At 36.6% G+C, this 23,908-nt stretch overlaps 1 protein-coding gene across 1 annotated transcript; it reads left to right on the top strand.

Annotated features, from left to right (window-relative positions):
• Window positions 1–1,104: 1,104 nt before the first annotated feature.
• On the top strand, window positions 1,105–22,804 carry Crisp1 (cysteine rich secretory protein 1). The gene is made up of 7 exons (XM_087897832.1): window positions 1,105–1,182; window positions 3,096–3,230; window positions 5,958–6,048; window positions 7,905–8,053; window positions 13,925–14,022; window positions 16,182–16,270; window positions 22,677–22,804. The coding sequence occupies exons 1-7, from the start codon at window positions 1,105–1,107 to the stop codon at window positions 22,802–22,804; spliced, it is 768 nt and encodes a 255-aa protein (XP_087753958.1).
• Window positions 22,805–23,908: the final 1,104 nt, after the last annotated feature.

Here is a 23,908-nt window from a genome sequence, read left to right as displayed (position 1 = left end):
AGCTGTTTGCAGTGGCACTGGTTGGCACTAAACGATAATAAAATGACCGGCCTCTTCTTTCTATATCTGTTGCATTGTCTCACTGGCCTGGTCTGAGTATCTTCTGAGCTAATTGTTATAGGCCTTCCTTTTGTCTTATGAGTCCCCAAGTCTTCTTATGTGTACATGGTTGATTGTGGGGATGTAATAAACTTTAGAGAATATAGAGAGGAAGGGACTGGTGTGGATGAAAAAGGCAGAACAAGATTAGAATTTTTGTTTTTATTCTTTTACGGCATCTGTCACATTAAACATGCTTTCGGGGAACATGGGACTCTGGGAGCAACGACTGAACAACCTGTGGCTGTGAAATCAATGCTCTTCTGTATCATTTAATTCTTCAAAGGTTCGCTTAGCTCCTTTTCAAAAATAGAAATTTCTGTAAAAGATAAATAGTATGCTTTCAGCAATAAACTGTATAGGTTGTTAGAAAAAAAGTGTCATCACACTTTTAAAACATGAATGCATTGATATTTTAGAATTAACTCACTGTATCAAATGATAGCATAAATCCATTAGTACAAATTTAAGGCACAAAGACCATTATCCTTAGTAAGGTGACAGGACTGTACAGAGTATCTTTAAATCACACCCACACAGTAGTAGTAGCAGGATCACCTCCCTTCAGTGTAGTCTTCCAAACAAGGTATGACTGATAAGCTCATCTGGTGCTCTGCTACTGAAGTCGTCTCTTGACTTTTTTATTTTACAATTAAGCACCTCTGGGATTAATTTAAGAAATGAGTACAACATGGGATAATCTCTTCAGTTTGTTGATTAGCAACTCAAATCCCACCTGCTACCTAATTGCCTATTAACACCTAGTTGACCATATTCAGACTCTGGGAGTTATGAAGTTTACATGTTTGACTCCATATCACGAAAATCAGTTGTGTATTATTTTTCTGAGTCTCCTAAGCTAAGATATAACATTACAATTTTTTCCTCAGGTCTAATTCTACAAAAAAAAGCAAGCAATGTGTATAAAGTGGTTCAAGGTTTCTTAGAAAATACTGTTCCAAACCATGAGAATAATCTAAAACTCTTTTATTTATCTTTCCAGGAATGATGGTGAAATACTTCTTGTTATTTGCTGCTGCTGTGACTGCTACTGTTTTTGTTCCTGTTCTGGCTATGGATACCGTTGTATGTGAAGACTATATATTACAGAACTGTATTTTTAGATAAGGATACCAAACAACCCTTTGATGAAATATTGTTATATGTATTGCTATGAGATGGTTTCTTCAGTTATTCACTTATTTCACATAACATGAAACTAAAAAGTGTTCTTTTTTTTAATAGATCAAGGATAGAACCAAAGAATAGAGGGACTAAGCAAAAAGTCTTATTTACATGACTAGAATCTTAAAGTTCAGCCTTCACTTTCACTCCTTAGGCCCAAGTCTATGTTCTTTCTCAAAAATAATAAAAAGAAAAAATGAATATAGAAAGGCAGGCAGCAAAGAAAAAGTGAAAGAGAAAGAGGGGTGGAGGAAGGAAAATGGTGGAAGCATAGATAAGAACTTCTTTACAATTTACCCACGTTTCCAAGACTAACTAGAAGAAAATACACTAAGAAGAACTGCTGTTGTCACTTTTTCTCCCAGATAATCACGTCTTCATCAGAGCTTTTATCATTGGTGATTCTGAGAATGTTACACATCAAAAATAAAAATGAAATTGAGAGGTACAACTGCTAAGATGTGTGAGAGACTCAACAACAGAAGATGATGTCTGGATCTGATTGCTTATAAAAATAATACTGCTGTGCTAGTGATATAGCTCAGTGATAGAATATTTACCTCTATGTGTGGAGAGCAGAGATCAACCACAGAACTACAAATGGATGACAATGAAGCCCGCCCCCACAGTGACACACTTCCCCCAACAAGGCCATACCTACTATAATAAAGCCACACTTCCTAATAGTGCCACTAACTATGGGTCTATGGGGGTCAGTGACATTCAAACTACTACAGAGGGTCAATTGCCATAAAAGTAAATGAAACAAAATATCAGGAAAATAGACTTTGCTTTTTTCATTCATTATAGAGGTTTCAAATGTTTGGAGATGACCCAAAAGAGGCAAACATTGTATGTTTCATTAAAATAAATCGATCAAGGGAATAAGGAGTATTTCAATGATATTTGTGGATTCTTGTGAGTCTCCAGACTTTTCTTTGATGTAGACCATAGCTGATTGCAATGAGAAAGGAACACATTTAGTAAGCAAACTCCTGAGAAAGGAGGTAGTGTCTGCATCACACAGAAATGTCTTCTCTTGACCCAAATGACAATCATTTGGTCAAGGCACTATTCTGGATTCTGGCCATTTCTACATTGATCTCAATAGTCCTGTGGTAGCCAGGAAAAAATATACCACTCAAATTATACAGCATTATTTTTAATAATTGATAAGAAGTTCTAAAGTATATGTGTTACAAACCACACATATAAAAAGATACTCTTTATGACTACTTTTCCTAATGTAGGCTCCGTGAAAAACATTTTTCTTTATTGATTAATTACAAAATAAAAGGTATAATTTTTGTAAAAGGGAGTTACACGTTCTAAGCTGCAAACTGAGCTTGAATTTCTCTTATACTTTTTAACTCATGTGCTTGCAGACACTGGTGATCTTACCTATAAACAAAAAGGCTAGAGAGCTGGAAAGTGAAAAGGACACTTAGCCACGCTCTCAAATCCACTCTCAGTGTTGGTTCTTACACACATGCACACTTTGACAAGGACGGAAGTGCACAGGGTTCATCTGGGGGGTATAGGTACTGCTTTTAGTAGCTGTATGGAGAATGAGCTAAGGCAGTAAAGAAGTAGTGTCAAACCATGGCCAATAACAAGAACTTTTATAGGACTTGAAGTGTATTTCATCCATTTGAAAATCTCTAAGAACAGCCTAGTTTTGTATTGTTTTCAAGACTAGAACTTAGAAATCCTTGAAACATGCATTTTTAATAGTTCCTGAACTCTGAACAGTATTGTTTATTTGTTGAAAGTTCTAATTGAAGTGATACTAATTAATAATTTTCTGGTAGCACCACAAACATCATAGAGCTCTCTATAATAAACTGATCACGGAATCGCAAAGGAAGCCACAAGAAGAAATTGTCAATGCACACAATGCTTTCAGGAGGAAAGTGTCTCCACCTGCCAAGAACATGCTGAAGATGGTAAGTCCAAAGAACATCATCACCGGGGATGGCAGGGACAGTGATGGTGCTCCCTATATTGTTATATAGTCCTGTGAACTGTGACCGTGCCAAATGCTTGATCAATGCAGCAAATCTACGACATAACTGAGTCCAAGCAGATTTAAATAACTTCTCCAGAGTCATCCTTGCTACATGATAGAGCCACAATCTGACTCAGCCCAGCTGCACTCCTAGGCACCTTCAGACGTGTGACATTTATTTTAGAATCAGGATGTCCAAATTCAAAGCTAGTTGAGACCCCCATACACTAGTTAAACAAACACTGAAAAAAAATCTGCTAGCAAATTTTACCGAATTCCATGGAAATTTAGGAGCCTGGCTTTGCAGTGCAAAATCTGGTGGATTTTATCACAAGACAACTTTAGGGACCTTGTCCAGTGTCCTTGGACCCAGGACATTCAAGAACAAAGTTCAGATATAGTGCAGACCCACGAAAAGCATTCCTAAACCTGTGGTTCATAAATCAGATTTCCTCATATCAGATATTTACAGTATGATTCAGAACAGCACCAAATTACAGTTATGAAGTTGTAACACAATAATTTATGTTTGGGGATCACCAAAAGAGAAACAATATTAAAGGGTGACAGCATTAGGAAGGTTGAGAACCGCTGCCCTAGAAGCTGATCCTGATCGACAATACCCTCTTGTAAATGTTAGAGGGTGAGCAACAGGAGAAGGGAGATGTGGGTTTTGAAAATTCATCTCTGGACCACCTTAAAAGTTAACAGTATTACTTGAGTAACAACACAATTTTAAAAACATCAGTAGGTATTCCTGTTGGTTTAACATTAAAAATAGCATTTATTACTGTAATAAATGTTCTTCAGCGAATCACATGTGAGTTCAAATCTACAGAAAAGGGAGTCTTATAATTTCTTAAACTACTTTATTAAGTTTCCAACTACAGTTGAATACATTTTAAAGAATCTCAAATATAATCACTGTTATTCCAATTCCTTATTGTAAAAGGGTTATCCATCCCCAGGGACCCTGATCTTAATTATTTTAAGTTACCCAAATTCCTTTCTCCCAAAATGAAAAAAATAACTACAGCTAAGAAAGCCTCTGAATTGAGAAAGTCTCATTGCAGACAGAAAGTTATTCTTTTGGTCTTCTCAAGTTCCTCAGGTAGACACAGACAAGAAAAAGTATGGAAGTCCTAACTGTGTTTTGAGCCAAGTCAACCTGAAGAGTAATTCTACGAAAGAGCCGCTAGATGGTAGTATACACACACAGTTGATCATTTCCTGAATTTGAAGCAGATTAGTCTCCACTCTGAAGAGGGTTTGCAATAATGCTAATGTTGTTCCCTACGTTGCTATAAAGTCCAGTGAACCGGGTTTATTACTAAAAATCTGCTCATCACAGCAAATCCAAACACAAAAACAGAGGACATTGAGTCCAAAAAGTTGTAGATATGTTTACGTTTTTAGAGGATGTAACTCAAAAGTCTGTGGTTAAAGCAAGTTAAAACACTCTGTAATTGTGGTTGACAGCGTGCACGTGAGCAGGCTGTGAAAACGCTGGTAGTGAGATTCTGAGGATGTCCCAGCTACTCCCACCCAGCTGTTTCTGAGCTGTCTGTAATAAAATATTTCAACTTAGTACAGACTGTCCTTACCCCATCCGCATGAAGAGTTCTGAGCACACTAGGTTGATTGACTCAAATTCTCTATCGTGTGATCCTTTAAAGTTTTCAAAACTCTGTGCTTGCTCTTAGCTCACATATAGAGACAGTATTACTGCCTGCTTTTAGCTGCTGTAAGGAAGAATAGGAATAACACTGTAATAGGTTCTAGGGACATCAACTGCTCCTTCGTTTTCATCATAATTTGAGGTAGAGGTGGGTAACTGCTTTGTTCACAGAGATCATTTGCGAGACTCAGAATATAACAACTTTGGTGTGAGGATCATCACACTAAGTCTGCTGTGTCAAACTTTTGGCATGACTTAGACATCATCTTTACAGCAACTGAGACTCAAAGGGCTAAAATGACATGCTTAGAGTTGTACTTGCTTGTTTCTCTGTTCTGTGATAAAAACACGGACCCAAAGGAACATGTGGGGGAAAGAGGTTATCTGGCCTACAACTCCGGATCACAAGACATCATTGAAAAAAGACAGGCCATGGAATGAAGCAGAGGCCATAGAAGAAAGCCTCTTACTGGTTTACCTTTCATGGCTTCCCCAGCCTTCTTTCTTATGACACACAGGATCACATATTAGGAGTTATCAATTATTAATCAAGAAATGCTCCCCAATGACTTGCTCACAGGCCAAGATGGTGGAAGCACTCCCTCAGGTAAGGTTCCCTCTTTACAGGTGATTCTAATTTAACACAGACTAAACAGACAACAGCAAAGCCGCTGACCAGTTATTGGGGTAGCTTTCTAACATTGATCTGCCTTTCTGAAACCATTCAGCCATACTCTGAGAAATGTACTGTGATCTGAATGTTATGATCTAACTATGAACTTGCAATTTCCCAGGAATCTAAAAGGAAGTGCATGTTTATCTCCTTTTTTGTTCCTTCTAGATTGTTTAATAAAAATGAAGCTATGCAAGCGTTCAGTTTCTCCAAGAGAAGGTGTCACGAGCCCTATATTTTTAAAAGCAGTAAGAATCTTAGTGTGTGAATGCTAATTTTAGCTTGTTTCTGGGCTTTTCTTTCTTGCCTCATAGAGTTGGAGTCCTGCGGCTGCAGGAAATGCGAGAATCCTGGCGAGATACTGCGACATGTCAACGAGCGACCCACTTGAGAGAAGACTCAACAGTATGTATGTGTCTATATTGCACAACTTGTATTAAACAGTGTTTCCAACCCTGGGAAACTCCTGAAGGAAAAACACTTTCAAATGAGGAGGTTGGTTTTTATGGTATAACTCCCGAAGGTTCAGTCCATAATTTTTGTTGGAGCGATTTGGGACTGAACTGAGACCAAATAACATGACAGAGTTACAGTAGAGGAAGCTGCTCATCTCGATTGGCACGAAACAGGATAGAACAGAAAGAAATTAGCTAGAAGTATACACTTGGCATGAATGCCTTGAAAGACCCAACCCTGCTGTGTAGGCTCCATGTCTCAAAGCTTCTACAACCTCACAAAACTACCTGCATCCAAAGAACAAGTCTTCAGCACGCGAGGCTTTGTCATGCATGTTAGACACAAACTACCTTTAAACAAACAAAAATTTAAATGAAGAAAAAGGCCCCCAAAACCTCACAGATGCAAGCAACTTGACAATAGTGAGCTAACAGACTCACTCTACACTGACACCTGTCCTTGATAGTGGATTGTAGCCTGACTTACCATATCATTCCTTATAATTTTTAACATGTGGGGATCCTTGGATCTATGTTGTGATCAACAGGATAAAGGAATCATGACCAGCATTGTTTAAGGATTGCGTGCATCTGGATACCTAGGAGGTTTCCTTTCAATGTTATCTCAGTTGTTTATAATGTCAGAATGGGGATTTCCTTGGCTTTGAAACACTAACACAGCTAAGCACTGAGTTATAGGCAACTGTAAAACTACCCAGAGGAACAATTTTGAGTGTTCAAAAGTGGACTTGGTTTTGTCAAATAAACTAAATAATTATGATACAATTTTTAGTGCATCATACAGAATTATATAAAACTGTATGCATTGCTTTCTTCCAAACTAACATTTAAAAGTACAACTTTATGTCTAAAGAGTATTGGAACTCTTATGCTAAGGTGTTGAGCAGTTGGTTAGCAATGGGGGGATCTTTGTATTCTAGAGAAAGGCAGAATATTTCTCAATACCATAACCCACCTAGAGAATGCATGACTATTGGATCCAGTATTTTTTGAGATTGTGAGCCTTCTTTGTAATTGCTTGCAATTACAAAATTCAGTTACAGCTCCCGAGAGCTCATGCCGACCTTCACCACCTTTCTTTGCCTGACAAGAGACAGAGATTTAGATATCTGTAGTCTCTGTGTGGTGGTAGTAAATGCCTTAAATCCCAGCACTTAGGAGGCAGAAGCAGGCAGATCTCTGTGAATTCGAGGCCAGCCTGGCCTACAAAGGAGTTCTATGACAGCCAGGAGAGTTACATAGGGAATCCCAGTCTCAAACAAATCAAGACACACACACACACACACACAGAGAGAGAGAGAGAGAGAGAGAGAGAGAGAGAGAGAGAGAGAGAGAGAGAGAGAGAAACAGAGAAAGACAGAGACGGAGAGAGAGAACAGTAATCATTTCAAAGCTTTCTCATCATCTATTACCAATTTTTCTTGAGCACCACATGTTCATTCAACAAGAGTGAAGATTTTTCAGCAGAGAAACAACTATAATTTTCTATTATAAATTGATGCCTAGATGATCATTAAAACATTTGTGAAAGAAAATGAGGGAAAAATTATATTCTGTCTTTAAAGATTATTATAGCTGGGTGTGGTGCTGCATGCCTTTAATCTCAGCACTCAAAAGATAGAGGCAAGTGGATCTCTGTGAGTTCAAGGCCAGCCTGGTCTACCAAGTGAACTCTGGGACAGCCAGAACTACACAGAGAAACCTGTCTCCCAAACACTAGAAATATAGAGAGAGAAAAAAATAAAAAATAAAAAAATATTATACAGTCATTTCCCTCCTTTTCAGATACATTTTGTGGAGAAAATATGCACTTTGGACGTTACCCCTACTCCTGGTCAAAAGTAGTTGAAATGTGGTACAATGAATCCAAATACTTCACATATGGAGAATGGCCATCTTCAGACGATGACTTTGAAACAAGTCATTACACTCAGGTAATCTATAACCTTTCAGATACAAACATAAGTGGATATACATGTGGGTCAAAGATAAGTACTGGTTCTTCTCTCAGGCTAAGGAAAATGACCCTTGAAATCCGAACAATACAATTGCCTGAACGTGACCAGAACAATGAAAACATCACTCACTGTGCCACTGCAGGCAGAAGAAATTCCATGTGGTCCCACCTCTTAGGAGACAAGAGCCAGCTGACCTCTGGTGGCTGAGAAAAAGACGGTGTCAGCCCTATGCGTGTCTACATATGAGCCATGCTAAATGAACTCAGTAGATTGAATACACAGTGGGTACATATCTAGATATTTATGTAACAATAATGATTATTAAAGAATATGTAACAATAATTGTTATTCAAGAAGGAATGAGGGATTCATGAAGGAACTTGAAGTGGGAGTAGAAATGATATAAATATGGAGCTCATGTATGATGTTTGCAGCAAACATATTTTTGTTTATTTTTTATGATTAAATAAGACTAAATGCAAGCACTACAACTGTAAATGGACAACACGCTTGCCGGAGTCTTTATGTGGGTTCTGGAAATCGGAACTCTGGGCTTCATGTAGAAAAGGCCAATGCTTTTGTTTACTGAACAATTTCCCAACTCAGTTAATTTAGCTTTTTTGTTTGTTTGCTCGCTTTCTCTGTTTTGGTTTTGGTTTCTGGAGACAGAGTTTTTTTTTTGTGTGTGTGTGTGTGTGTGTGTGTGTGTGTGTGTGTCTGTGTGTTTGTGTGTGTGTGTGTGTAGCCTTGACTAACTCTGCAAACTGGACTGGTCTTGAATTCACCAAGATCTGCCTTCTTCTGCCTCTTGAGTGTTGGGGTTAAAGACGTGTACCACCGACTAACTTCCCACTTAGTTTATTTTTATTAGCATATAATAATTGTACAGAGTAAATTTTGTCAGGCCATTTGCATACATGAAATGCCTGCTCTGACCATTCTCTCCCTGTGCTTACCACTTCTTTTCCCTTTTCCTTTCTCACTTTCATACCCTAACCGTCCCTCTATTGCCTTGTCTTTTTTTTTTTTTAGCTTGACTTGTTTGTTTCTAGCCAACTTTTCAAAAATTTCTTTTTTTTTTTAAATTTGTGGGAGCCCACATGTGACTCAGTTTCCATCTGGAGTCATTTCTGACATAAAGAAGTCATTTGAGTTCAAGCTTCCATGCTCTGCTTTTTCCAGTAAACTTGAGGGCTATGAGTGACGTCTATGTTAGCCCATAGAAAGAGTATCTTTGCCCAGATGAAAGAGCACATTTTTTTTTCTATTGATATTTGGGCTGGCACATGCCAGCTGGAAGTACTCCTCATTAGAGATTAGAAACTGCCTAACAGAATGAGATAATGCACCTGCTTGAGCTTCCTCCCACGGACAGTGCAGGGAGGTGGACTGCACTGTTCTTTGTTCTGCCTTTTGCTTGCAATTGGTATAAATGCTAGCTGAGAAATAAACTCGGGTTCTTTGATACCAACCTTCAGTCCTCCCAGTGTGTCGTATGTTTCTGTCTTCATTTCTCTTCACCTAGCATTTCCTCAAACTCAGCATCCCTTCCCAGGGTACCTCCAGCTGATTTTTGCCAGAAGGGCTCTTATATAATTTAAATGTATTCATTTACCTCTTAAAAAAACAAAAATGAAAACAAAACCATCTTTTCTCGTTTTACATACCAATCCCAGTTCCTACTCCCTCTTCTTCTTCCAGTCTCCCCAACTTCTTTCCACCTTACCCCCATCCACTCTTCAAAGAGGATAAGGCAGATGCAGAGATCCACTGGGAAGCACTCGGCTGAACTCTTTCAGTCAAGAGAGGAAGGAGTGATAATATGAGCAAAGGAGTCAAGACCATGACAGGGATGCCCTGTCTCTTTAACACATGGACTCCAGATATAAGAAAAAATCTGATACTGGACTTTATTAGATGGCCTTTGTTCACTCAATATCAACATCCACAGCTCTATTTTCCTAAAAATGGCACAATTTATTGTTCCGTATGGCTGCAAAAGACTCTCTTTAGATCTAACACATTCATCTATTGACAGGTACCTATGCTCACTTGGCTGTTGTAAATGGTACCGTAGTAAACCCAAGTGTACACATGTCTCTGTTTTAATCTAACTTTGATTTCTTCCTACATCCACCCAGAAAAGATAAAGCTGGGCCCTATGGATTTCCACAGGGGAGGCCTGGTGTATGTTTCTACCAACACTATGTAAGAGATATCTCTTCCCACATTATCAACGTTTGTCCTTTTAATTTTTCTAGAAGTCAGTCATTTTGACTGCAATAACAGTGATATGAAATCTTACTGGCATGTTGATTAAATTTCTCTAACAGCTAAATATTTTGAACATTGTTTTCAAAGATCTATGGACATTGGTATTTCTTCTTTCCAAATACAACTATCCAATGGTCGAAATGTTCAACACCTGACTCAGTGGGGAGCAGTATCCATTTTCTTTTTTTCTTTTCTTTTCCAGCTAAGGCAGTGCTGATGTTTATTAAATTATAAAAGTTTCCATTTCCGTCCCTCCTCCCAACACCCTCCCACTCCCCCCCTCCCTCTCCTCCTCCCTCTCCATCCCTAAGAGCAGTCAGGGTTTCCTGCCCTGTGGGAAGTTCAAGTTCCTCCCCCCTCCCTCCAGGTCCAGGAAGGTGAGTATCCAAACAGACTGGATTCCCAAAATCCAGTATATGCAGAGGAAACAAGTCCCAGAGTCATTGTCAATGGCTTTTCAGAAAGACCCCATGCCAGCCACATTCAGAGAATCCGGCCACATTCAGAGAATCTGGTTGGATCACGTGCTTGTTCAGTCCCAGTCCAACTGGCCTTGGTGAGCTCTCATTAGATCAGTCCCGTTGTAACAGTGGGTGAACGCACTCCTCCCGGTCCTGCCGTTCTTGTTCATGTTCTCCTTCCTTCTGCTCCTCATTTGGACCTTGGGGGGCTCAGTCCGGTGCTCCATTTTCAAATTACATCAGATCTTTAATTTTTTTCAATGATGTGCTGCAAATATAACCTTAAAATACTTAAGTTTCTTTGTCACAGACACATAAACGTTTTGTTATTATTATGCCTTTTAAACAGAATAATTTTCTTAATTTACTTTTCTTCTTATTCATTTGTTCTTAGTATTACAGACAGCTAAAGAGTGACTAGTAGGCATAGAGAAGGTATTGAAAACAGAAACAAAGTGGTACATATGAGTAAAGCCTGTTAGCTGTTATCATATTTACATTTATTTTAAATTCAGAAAGGAATCAGTGAAGAACAGTATACAATGGTTGTCTTAATTTGATTAAAAAATTTAAAGGAACATTTGCCTGCCATAGAGAGACTAAACTAATTTTGAAGACAAAACTTGAATCCCTAAATATAAAGTAAAAGAATATCTACTAGAAGACAGAGAATATTAGAAAATAGTTATTGTCCACGAAGTAGAAGACTCAGAAGTATACATTGGTAAGTCTAATAATTTACATAAATTAGTTAAGATTGATATTAGAAGTTCCAAAAAATAAAACCTATAATAAGCAGTCATGGATATCTGTACAGAATTATTAAATGAACATCAGTCAATAATATAATTTTTTTTTCAAATTTAATGGTGTTGGATACAAATGATATGTGCCAATAAACCAAGATGCTTTAATATTTAACAATTGAATTGTATGCTTTATGATGACAAAGGATTAGAAGACATCAACAGAACAGGAATCCAAGGGGAAAAAACAGTCAAAAAATTGTGATGTCACCCCAGGCCTATAATCCATTTAAACAAAAGGAAATTTGACCCTTCCTTTTCTTCTATAGTAAAGGCTTCAGCTCTGTCAGTCTTGTGCAGTATTTTATTCCACCTGTTTTAATAATCCTTTTTTCATTTGTCAAAGGAATTCAATGGCATGCCTAATGAACTTATAAAAAAAGACTCCTCCAATTTGTTAAGTTTCTAGAAAAAGTAGAAGAAAATAATATACATCTAAGAAATAACAGTTAGTGAAAAGAGAGTTCATGAATCTGAAAAAAACACAGAAAGGATTTATGAGAGGGCTTGGAGAAAGGAAAAGAAAGGGGGAAATGATGCAGTTATACTATAATCTCAAAAAATAAATGGTTTTTAAAAATCAAAGAAATAGGTCTTTATTTTCTTAAATTTTAGGGGGAAATATTATCATTACCTGTAGAACCATGTGAGTGCATTAGTGTGGTCATAGAACTATTTAATAAAATAAATCATTTTTTTACATTATTTGTGCTTTTTCTTAGATATATACAGAGTGAATAAATGGAATGAAGAACTTACCCACTTCTTTATTAGTAATCAATAGAGAATGTAAAAATGACAAAACTGATATTCTAATTCATTTTCATTGCAATTTTTCTGTTTTCTAATATTCTGAGTTGAAAAAAATTATAAGGCAAAGAGACATCTGTGAAAAAGTGGAAAGAGAAACTTGCAAACGTTGAGGTACATCATCTGATGTTTGCGTGGTGGGTGGAGCCCCAAATTGCTGAAAGCATAGCCTTCCTCATCATAGGTAATTAAATACTGCATGACGTGGAGAGAGACTGACACCCAGGAAAGCTTCCCTCTGTGAAGGAATTTTCAAAAATAGTCAGAGCAAGCTACTATGATTTAAAAAGAAAGAGAGAGAGAGAGAGAGAGAGAGAGAGAGAGAGAGAGAGAGAGAGAGAAGGGAGGAGGGAGGGAGGGAGGAAGGAAGGAAGGAAGGAAGGAAGGAAGGAAGGAAGGAAGGAAGGAAGGAAGGAAGGAAGGAAACATGAGTAAAGAGTCCAGTGCTGGCTGAGAGAAACTTCATCTAGGCCCTGCAAGGGTCACAGGAGATAATGGGTCCATTGCTCTCACCCTCACTTCATCCTCTAACCTCTTAACCATTTTACTATTTAACCCTCACCATACACATGCATATAGAGGGAAGCATTATTCATCCACCTTACAGATGAGAAAATGAGATGTCAGCCAAGAAAGTGCAAAGCAAGCAAACAAACAATTTGAAAAAAAAAAAAAACACCAAGTTTAGACGTATAGAGGTGTAATTTAAACTGGCTCACTTGCACTCAAAGCCATTTGGGTATTACCCTATACTTGACCAGTGAGAAAGCATCCCTCCTTGGTTTGAGTCTTAAGGGCTATCTTTGTCATATTAGCTTATTCACCACAAAGGTTTGAAATGGAGAGAATAAACAGTATGGATGCTGCTGCTCTTTCTTTTTGGTGGGGATAATATAACAAGTTTCTGGTTGCAGTAAGATGATCTAGACACATGAGATTCCGTCTGTGTGCCTTCTGAGTAGGCAATGCTGGATGTAAACTGAAGACACGATTACTTTTTAAACATTAATTTTTATTGTGTGTGTGTGTGTGTATATTTTCATGTACACATGCACTCAAGAGTGTCACAGAGATAAGAAGAGGATCTTTGATACCCTGTATCTTGATTTAGAGATGGTTGCGGGCAGTCCAGGGGGATGCAGGAATCAAAATCATGTCTTCCAGGAAAGCAGCAAGCTCTCAGAAGCACTGAGTCATCGCTGTACACTCTGAATGTTTACAATTAATTATGACAATAGTGCTAATATTGTAGTCATTTAGTGAGCATGCAAATCTGGAATAATGTCATCTCTCTTTTTTCCTTTTTTTTTTCCTTTTTCTATTTTGCTTTTGGGGATAGGGTTTCTCGGTGTTACATTCCTAGCTACCTAGGAACTAGCTTTTTAGGCCAAATTGGCCTCAAACACACTGAGATCCACCTGCCTCTGCCTCACGGGTGCTGGAATTAAAGATGCACACCATCACCACCGGCATAAAGTTATCTCTTATCTTTACAGATGGTCTGGGCCTCTTCTTATCTCATTGGCTGTGATGTTGCATCATGTCGCAGACAAAAGGCACCTATATATCTCTATGTGTGTCACTATTGCCATGAGTATGTATACCAGTTTACTATTGTTTTTAAATATATTAACTTCTTAAAAATCTTGTCTAATGTTACAAGCATCATAAATTCGTGATCTGATATTTCTTTTACAGTTAGGTTGTCAGCAAAATGTCATAAATACACCCACAGCCCTTCATTTTTATCATGTTTTTACAAATAAACTTATTAAAAGATACAAACATTCAGACAACTTATCGGTATTCACTGGAGAGTTGTCCCACAAGGAAGTGAATTTGAGCTGTCGTAGGCAAAACAAGGATATTCAGAGGCACACAGAAACCTGTGTACCATCTTCTGGTCCCAATGTTAACCTTTGCATTTCCCTTAGAAATGAAATTTACATGGCACAGAAGAGATGGTTCAGTGATTAGGAGAACTTGCTTCTCATGCAGTACCCAAAAAGTGAAGTCTTGGGACTACCCATAACTCTAGCTTCAGGGCACCCTATGGACTCTTCTAGCTTCCACTGACCATGTTCATACAAACAAACAAGCATTGCATGCATACATACATTGCATACACACAAACATTTACTCACACTCATGTACATACAATCACAAAACTAAAATAAATCATTTTTAAAAGTTAATTTGTGTATCCTAAAAACTACTATCATAGATACTAGTGACAAATTCTAGAACATATAACCCGAATACTTCAATGAGAAGAAGATGTACAACCTTATCTTATCAAACACAGGTATGCAGAAGGGTCCATTAAGATAAAGATGACTGTGACTCTAAAGGAGGACAGTAGGAGACGAAGGTTCTTCAAGTCTAGGCAAACACCTAGGATATTTGACTTTGATTGATAATTTGAAATGACTCTTGCTGATAAAAGTTGATGACAGCTCCTCATATTTCTTTTATCTGTATTATTATTTAGGCCAACACTGTGGTATCTAAGTAGAGTGTGTATGTGTACAGAACCATGAGACACCTAGCATGAAACTTAAAAAGTGAACCCTATTTGCATTTAAAATAGAACTTACTGAAATGTGGTGTATTAATAGATTATAAAGTATTTCAACATAACTTATTTAAGTTCCTGTCTACTGTCATCGAGTCTTGATGCAACTTAAAAAGTGTCACTAATTAAGAACTGCATATTATTCAAACAACATTTCGATATTGATAAGCAAGAAGTTTTTGCATTTTCTGAAGTTTCAATGATTCCACAACTATTGGTTTCCTTCTGTTTTCCACACCCAGTATTTTTTTTAGTTCTTTCCATGCTTAATGCTTTTGTGATTTTTATAGTGGATCTATAAGACACAATAAGAAGTGGCATGCTTTTCATCACTGGTTAAAATGAGATTAAACAAAAAGATCCAATGTAGCATGATGGGTCGGCTAGTTGGGGTATCTGTTCCCGCCCGGTACCCCACAACCGGAAACTCCCAAGGAAAATCAACCACACAAAGATCTCTATAAGTTATAAAGCTGATTGGCCCATTAGCTCAGGCTACTTATTAGTTCTTATAACATATATTACCCCATTATCCTTATCTATGTTAGTCATATGGCTTGGTACCTTTTTCAGCTGGGCAAGTTACATGCTGCCTCTTCAGTGGTCTGCGCAGGAGTGGCAGAGGGAGCTTCCTGCTTTCCAGAATACTCCCAGTCTCTGCTCTTCCTCTACTTCCTGTCTGCTATCCCGCCTATACTGCCTGCCTGGCCAATCAGCGTTTTATTAAAATACATGATTGACAGAATACAGACAATTCTCCCGCACCAATCCAATGCAAATAAATTGTGTATATTTTTTTAACACTATTAAGAACCATACATTTTCCAAAAGACTTTCCCAAGTTCTTGTGAAGATTAAAACAAACAAACAAAACAAAACACAAAACAGCACCTTAAAGCGCCCATTTTCAGGTCTTGACTGTACAAATTTCCTGAGTCCTGTGAACACACAACTGTTCAGATATATGGAAACAACAGCTATAAATAAACAGAATTTCTGGTGGTTTATTGCAAAGGCAATACTCATGCATAAATCTATTGTAAATATTAACTCTGTTTATTTACAAACATGCTTAAGTGATTTATCTATTGAATTAGCTGGTAGCAGTGAACATAAGTTTATAAATATTTCCCAGTGATAGTTTTCATTATACCTCCACTTCTTTTTCTTTTGTAAAGGGGAAATAATCCTGACTTGCTAAATATGCCCTATAAGGAAGGCTCACCATGTGGAGACTGTCCAAATCACTGTGAAGATGGACTATGCAGTGAGTTGTTTTTGTTCTTCAGTTGCTTAAAGTTGGCATATTAATTATATTGATATGGTGACCATGTCTACTTTAGGTTATGCTTAACCATGTTCTATATTTCTATAATTTTCAGCTCAATATTGTCACAGTTATATCTACATTGTTTCTACTTTCCTTTCTTTCATATCCAGTGTAAGCAAATCTCTTTGACCTCACTATAGAAGTGAATGGAAAATTGGAATACCTTGGTGTGAAACTCAGGTTACCTTCCAACAATTTAAAATTATGAGGTAGAGTGACCCTAATATTGATGTGTGATTGCTGTCCCTAGACAATTCATTGGATACCTTATTGTTGACCACAAATTATGCATATTGCTTTCAGTTTACCAGTCTCTCCAAAACACTTGCTGCCCCCAACTTGGCTGAACACACATCAGTGTGGAATTTCTTTTAGGCTGACCCTTATTCTTTTTTATTTGTTGAGAAGTTATCTGATACAGCATTCTATAACAATTTTTCCTTCAATACTTATGTAAATTCTGATTTTCTAATTAACGTATGAAAGTTGAATATGTAGAAATTATGGTCATATTCTGACAGGTAAATATTATATGCTTTTAGATCAGGGTAGTCATATCTGTTATTTTTCAAAAATTTGTAATTTTGGAGCATTGTTCACAATTTCACTTTTTAAAAAGTATGCAGTATGTTATCATGTATAGACACCAATAACACATTTACCTCTCTCAATTCTAATTGCTACCCAGCAGCCACTAATCTGCATGTCTCTTCACTCTCAAGTTGCTAGCCTCTTTAATTTGACTATTATTATTAAAAATGTCCACAAATACATAAATACAACCCTGAGTCCATTTTTGAAGTGCATGTGTTTTCAAGGCTGCCCACTCTGCATCGAACATTCAGTAAGATATCTCGTCCCTCTGAGATGCTAAGTCTCCTTCTCTGAATAGTCATTTGCTGTCTGGAGTTCTTTGTCTAGTGGTGGGACCCAGAGAATGGCATTTTACAAATATTGATTCTTCCAATACAAGGCACAGGTTTTCTTCCTGCTTTGTGTGCCATCTATAAAGTTTTCATTTCATAATAGATATGCCACTACTTTGAATGAATTAATTGCTGTATTATTTTATATGTTTTATGAGTGAAATTGTTTTCTTAATTTATATTTCACATATTGCTATTGCATACATCATGCTCCACATTTTCAATGCTGCTTTGATTTACTGCAACCAATTTATTGAACTAATCTAAATTCTCTTAATTTTGGCAGGCTTTCTGTCCATTTCTTTGTATGAGACCATGTCATGTTCTGACCATGACAATTTGACTAGCTATTTTTCCAATTAAAAACTACTCATTTTGTTATCTTGCCTCACTGCTTCAGTTAGGATTTCTACCAATGTATTCAACAAAAATCATGACAGTGATCATTCTTGTATTGTTCCACATCTCAAGGAGAAATCCTCCAGCTTTGATATTCAGCGTGATGTTAGTTACTGGCTCAGTATAAGTGGTTTTATTACAGAAAGAGGTTACTTCTTTATGAATGTTACTCACGTGGTGTTTCAATCATGAAAGAAGATTGAACAAAGATGTCAAAAATACATACTAGAGAAAAGGCAACATTTTCAAAAAACTGTGCTCAGGATATTGGTTGCTCGCATGTAAAATAATGAAATTAGTTTCATATCTATCACCCTACAGAAAAATCGACTCCAAATGGATCAAATAGATCAATGTGAGACCTGAAACACTGAAATTACAAAGAGAAGGCATAGTCAATGCCTTCCAGGATAAAGTCAACAACTTTCAAATGTTTGAGATAACTGAATAGCTACTGCACAGTAAAGAATCCAATAGAGTGATTTCCATCATGGAGTTATCATCACAGCCACGTCACAGAGTCAAGACAATGAATCTGAATCCAAAACAAGAGAGTTCGTTGTTGTATGTACTTGTGATAGAGTTTGAGTACTCAGAATATACAAAGAACAACAAACCAAGAGTCAAGAAAGCAAATGACATAACTAAAAATAGACGATGTAACTGAAAAAAGAATTCTCAAAAAAAAATAAAAAAAGGGAAAAAAGTTTTCTTTTTGAAATGTTCGACCCCCTTAGAAATTGAGGAAATGCAAATAAGAGGTATACTGAGATCTGCTTTTACCACAGTCAGAATGATAAGATCAAGAAAATAAGTGATAATGAATGTCGATGAGGATGAAGGGCAATGGGAAAACCCAATCACTGTTAGTGAAAGTGGAAGCTGGTAAAGTAACTATTAAAACTAGCGTGGAGAATTCTCAAAAGAAAGTTAAAACAGCTCTAGCTTGCCATTCATCTATAATACTCCTTAGCCTGTGCCTACAGGAGCTGACACCCCTCTTCACGGGAACTTACACAGCAATGATCATTCCCACTCTATTCACAAATCTAGGAAATGGAGACAGCATAAATGCTCTTCAACAGATTAATGGATGATTAAATTACACTATATCTATACACAATGGAAATCTCTTCAGCTGGTGAAAAACATGAAGTCAAGATATTTTCAAGGAAATAGATCAAACTGGAAAAGATGATATTGACGGAGGTAACCTAGGCCCAGAAAACAAATGCCATTTGTTTTCTCTTATGGTGAATCTTACCTCTAAATCTTTGGATGCAAGTATGCAACCTAGAGTAACCTGCAGAAACCAGGAAAATAAAGAGAGACCACGGTGTAGGGTTGGGAGTTTTAGAAAAGGGTATAGTAGGGTTCAGAACCTCTGAGAGGGAAAATGGAAAAAAATCGAAGAGACTATAACTGGGAATAGGGAAGAGAAAGAAATTCATAAAGAGAAGGAGGAATGGGGGCTATATAACACTAAGGATGCCCAAGAACACCATAAGGAAATATATTTTATTTATATATATTAGTTTATGTTTATATTTACAGCAAAAAAAAATGTGAAATGGAAAAGAAGCATATTTAACCTGGTCATTTTTTTTTTTTACGGACCTTTAATTGTTTTGAAACTGCAGTTCCCTGAGGCTACCTCTTTTTTGAAAACTTTCCTGTCAGCTCCTAGCTGGAGCCAAGTCACATGGAGAGAGAAGGACCCATGCTCCCTCCGTCCGTATGAGCCTATACCTTCGAATAGGAGGAAATGCATGCATGGTACTATAAACCATAAATACCCATGGATTTGATCACTGACCTTGAAGATAACCTACTACTGTCACTTTTCTAATCCAATACCATTTCTAGCTAGATTCTCCTCACTGATCCTCATTGTTACAGATAGGTTTATCTCTCATTGCTCAACTAAGGAGCCTCTTTCTGCAGGAGATGAAGTTCGTTACAGGAACAAAACAACTGGTCAAATTGAGGAGAACAACAAACTTATCTTTGGGTGTGCAACCCCATTTGATGCATCTACAACACACTACCTATACCTAAAGCTAAGAAAGAATCACAGAGGAGGGAGACAAAAAAAGTGTAAGAGCTGAGGCATCGGGACATCTGCGTCACGATAATGTATTCTCTAGGACATTGAGAAACTACATACCCATGAAAAACAAACAATCAAGTCACCACAAGACGTGCACAGTGAGAAAACCAGATCCAACTCCATGTGTATGCCAAAATCGCATAAACTCCACCTCTAGACAAAGAGCTACAGATAATTGCTGTTTGCTTAAAAAGGGAGAATCAGTTTCTTCAAGAATGAACTTTTTGATAGGTTATCCAAGCCTTGACATAGATATAACACTTAAATAATATGTCATCAATTAATCATTGAGATAGAGAAACATTGATAAGTTTGGATGAGAAAGAGGGAAGAGTGGAAATGATATAAATACATTTCTCAGGAATGATTTTTAAAAATATTTTAAATGACAAAATTTAATTCATGACAAATCATGGAACTAGTATTAGTAAAATGGCTCCTAGATTTCTTTCTCATTCAATTGGTTACTTATAAACAATTTACATAATTTCCGCTTATTCCATAACTTCCAAAGCATTGTTACTGGTTTCTAGTTTTGTTAAAGTGTGATTAGAAAAAATTAATAAATATAGAACCAGTGGTTTGAAATTGTTACAACCTGAGTTTTAGTTTAGCATATGATCTATCCTGCACAGGTTTTCATACACTGGTGAATAGAATGTAAGTTTTGTACTTCTTAGCTGGAATATTCTATTAATTTTGTTAACTCTGTTTGTTCTACATCATAAATTAGCTCTAGTGTTTTTTTTTTGAGTTTCTTTATGGACAATATGTCCATTGCTGAATGTGGAGTGCTAAAGTCCTCAAGCATCACTTCTTAGAAGGTAACTAATGCTTGCTTTTTATATTTTGAAGCTTTTTTGCATGTGTACTTAGAATTATTATTATTTTACCCACTTATAGTTAATCATTATATAATGAACTTTGATTTTTATTGATTTTGCCTAAAGTTCATTTTATATGTGATTAGCACAGTTACTCTTGCTTTCTTCTGAATTTTATTAAAATAATATGTCTTAATGCATCCATATTTTCTCTGTTTACGTGTGTCCTCAAAGATTTTCTTGCAAGCAAAGTATACCTGAGCATTGTTAATTTTTCTGATAATTTATTTGCTACATTTTTTAAAAGGAAGATGAAATCAGTTTACTTATATCCAAAGTCATCAATGATAGATAAGGCCTCATAGAAGGCATGCTTAAACTTGCTTTTTAGTTATGCAGTGGCACCCCCCCTTTTTTTTTCCTCTTACAGTTCTCTTGTAGTTAGATTTCTTAGTATATATAGTAGGGCATTTTGATTTCATACTTATTCTTCTTGTTTTGTCTGTGACAGATGTTTCCTTAGCAATAGGTTGCCAAGTAAAGATCTCAGGGCCAGGTAGTGGATTACCCCTAGTTTTGATTATACAGTTTAGAAATGATAGAAACTTACTATGATAATAAAGATAAGGGGAACAAAAAGGGAAATATGCTGATAAAAAACCCTATGTTTTCAGTTCTTTTTCTCTTACACTAGTTTCTTTTAAAATGTTCCACTTTACATCTTTCTATATCTCTTACTTCAATGAATTAATACACCTGCTATTAATTTTAATTATTTTAGTTTTAATAATTTTGCTAGAGGGGAGAACAGCTTATTCATTGCATTTGCAATATTGAAGCACTTTTGATTTTTGTAGACTTACTGTTCTCACTGAATCTGATGCTTCCCGTGTTTTCCACTGTTCATTTTATACTTACATTTGTTCAGCATAAAGAATCATGTTTAGCATTTTTTTTTGTAGAACAGCCATGGTAAAATCTCCCTTGAACATATTTTTCTGACATTGTATTGATCTTTTCCTCATTTCTGAAATATAGCATTGTCCAGTCTAGAATTCCTGCTTGGTAGTTTCTTCCTTTCTAGACTGAAAAATTCCACATGTCTTGCTTTTCCTGAGGAGGGCACCACAAATTGAATTGGGACACTGTTGAGAATCTCCTTTCTGACTTTTAATTTTGAGTCATTGATTGCACAACCTGTGAGGATCTGTGCTGAGTTAAATATAAAGAGTGAACTTGACTTTCCTCTACTTAGACCTTATTACTTTAGCTAGAGCAAGAGTGAATGGTGTCTTTTTCCATATCAGAGCACTGGAGGAGGAAGGTCATAATGACCAGGCTAACAGAGAGCTAGAGGCTCAGTTCATAAGCAGTGACATACTGGGAGGGGCTGGTTCTCTCTGATTCTGAAATTTTGTGTGTTGACTCTCATATAGGATTCCAGGTCTATGACCTGGGCTTAGAGAGGATCTCTTTATTCTGCATTTCTTCATGTTGAGGGGGGAGTTGTGATGGCAATTCTTTCATTAATTTGAAATTCTTTTCCTATTAAAAAATAAAACATGTACTGAGATCTCTCTGCTGATGAATGTCTTCATCAGGACAATTTCATGCCTGATTTGTCACTGAAACTGATCTGTTTTTTTGAGAGACTTGGCTGAAAGTCATTTTTGTGTCCTCTTGACTATCTATATATCCTTCAAGGATGAATTCCAAATACACTTTTTTTAAAATGACTGAAACTTTATTGCTTTATTTTCTATAATGGCATTTTTGGTCTCAGAATGGCAAAGTAATTGAAAAGATTATTCATCTCTGGTTTTTTGAGGTGTAGTGTAACCAGGTTTAAAAATTGAGATGGAATAAAACTGCTTTGTGTCATGAGAAGAATTCGCCCATTATTTCAAAAGAATCTGATTCAACTCAATTGTTTTTGCATTCACATCTAATCAGCTCACCTTACCCAAATTAATCCTTTACTGTATAGAATCTTTGTCTTTGCCTCTTAGGAAGATAATGCCTTTCCTCAGTGGTTGCCACTGTTTTAAACACAATGTTGTGTACTATTCTATTTTTTTTTTCAGCAAACCCCTGCCTTTACTACGATGAATACAACAACTGTGATAAACAAGTGAAACGTCTTGGATGCTCACATTCTTCAGTTCTACAATTCTGCAAGGCTACCTGTCTGTGTAAAACAGAAATAAAATAATCTTCTACTATTTACTATTGTGCTGTGGAGACAAAGGATGTTCTCAGGATCATTGATTTCACATTAATGGATCACAAGATCTTCATTTTATTTCAGTTGCTTTTTTATCATGCTTAAGAACCTAATTTTTAATCATCCTTTATAGGCATCAATGTATGTTCATCAAGATCATGCTCCATGTTACCCCTTTCCCCATTCCATCCTATAGTAACACGGTTTTAAACGTCTGTGTTGTTTTCTCTGGTTTTTTGTTTGTTTGTTTTTGGTTTTTTTGGGGGGGAGGAGGATCGAGACATAGTTTTTCTGTGCAACAGCCCTAGCTGTCCTGGGATTAACAGTGTTTGCTGCAGCAACCAGCACTGGGTCTTTCCTTGATATTTTAACTAAAGGGCAAGTAAAATATTTGCCCCAAATTTAATACATGTGATTTTTGGTGGGTAGGTTGACACAATCCAACTCATAATTTAATTGAATTCTTCGTCTGTAACTTATAAAATAAGTATTTTTGATAATCAACTCAGTTTTCTAATTCTCCCATTTTTCTGCTTTACTTTTCAATTTCATTTTTTTAAATCAAAAACATTAAAAACTTTTGCCAACATAACAAGAACCAAGTCTCCACTTGAACTATAGGTATTACTCAACTAAGAATGGTATAAATGCCTCACTGACTCATTCCTGTCTCTGCATGCATGTTTGTGAAGTGAGGGAAATGAGAGCCAGTCTGTCCATCTTTGGATACCTTGCCCTTCACTTCCACTTCTCCAGTGTCCCTCTGTTTCCTCACCTCACCCTGAACATCCAGTTCTGACATTTTTGTGTTTCTTACATCATAACTGAATGCATATAACACTGTGCTGTCAAATTATTTGAATACCCTAAACATTGTTTTATTTGACCTTATTATATTACTTCACTAGAAAAAAAACTATATCTTATAAATTGTTCTGTATACAAATATTTTCAAACAATGAAAACTGAAAATGAAACACAATAGTTGATGATGTTGTGATATGTTCCTCATATATTTACTTACTTAGACCCCACAAACCTTCCTGGTTTCAAATGGGATACAAAAGTTTGTGAGTCTGAATATCAAAGAAA

This window comes from Myodes glareolus, chromosome 18, assembly GCF_982192425.1.
Source record: "Myodes glareolus chromosome 18, mMyoGla1.1, whole genome shotgun sequence".
Classification (NCBI taxonomy): Eukaryota; Metazoa; Chordata; class Mammalia; order Rodentia; family Cricetidae; genus Myodes; species Myodes glareolus.
Note: the sequence above shows the minus strand (reverse complement) of the source record. Positions and strands in the feature narration are given on the sequence as shown.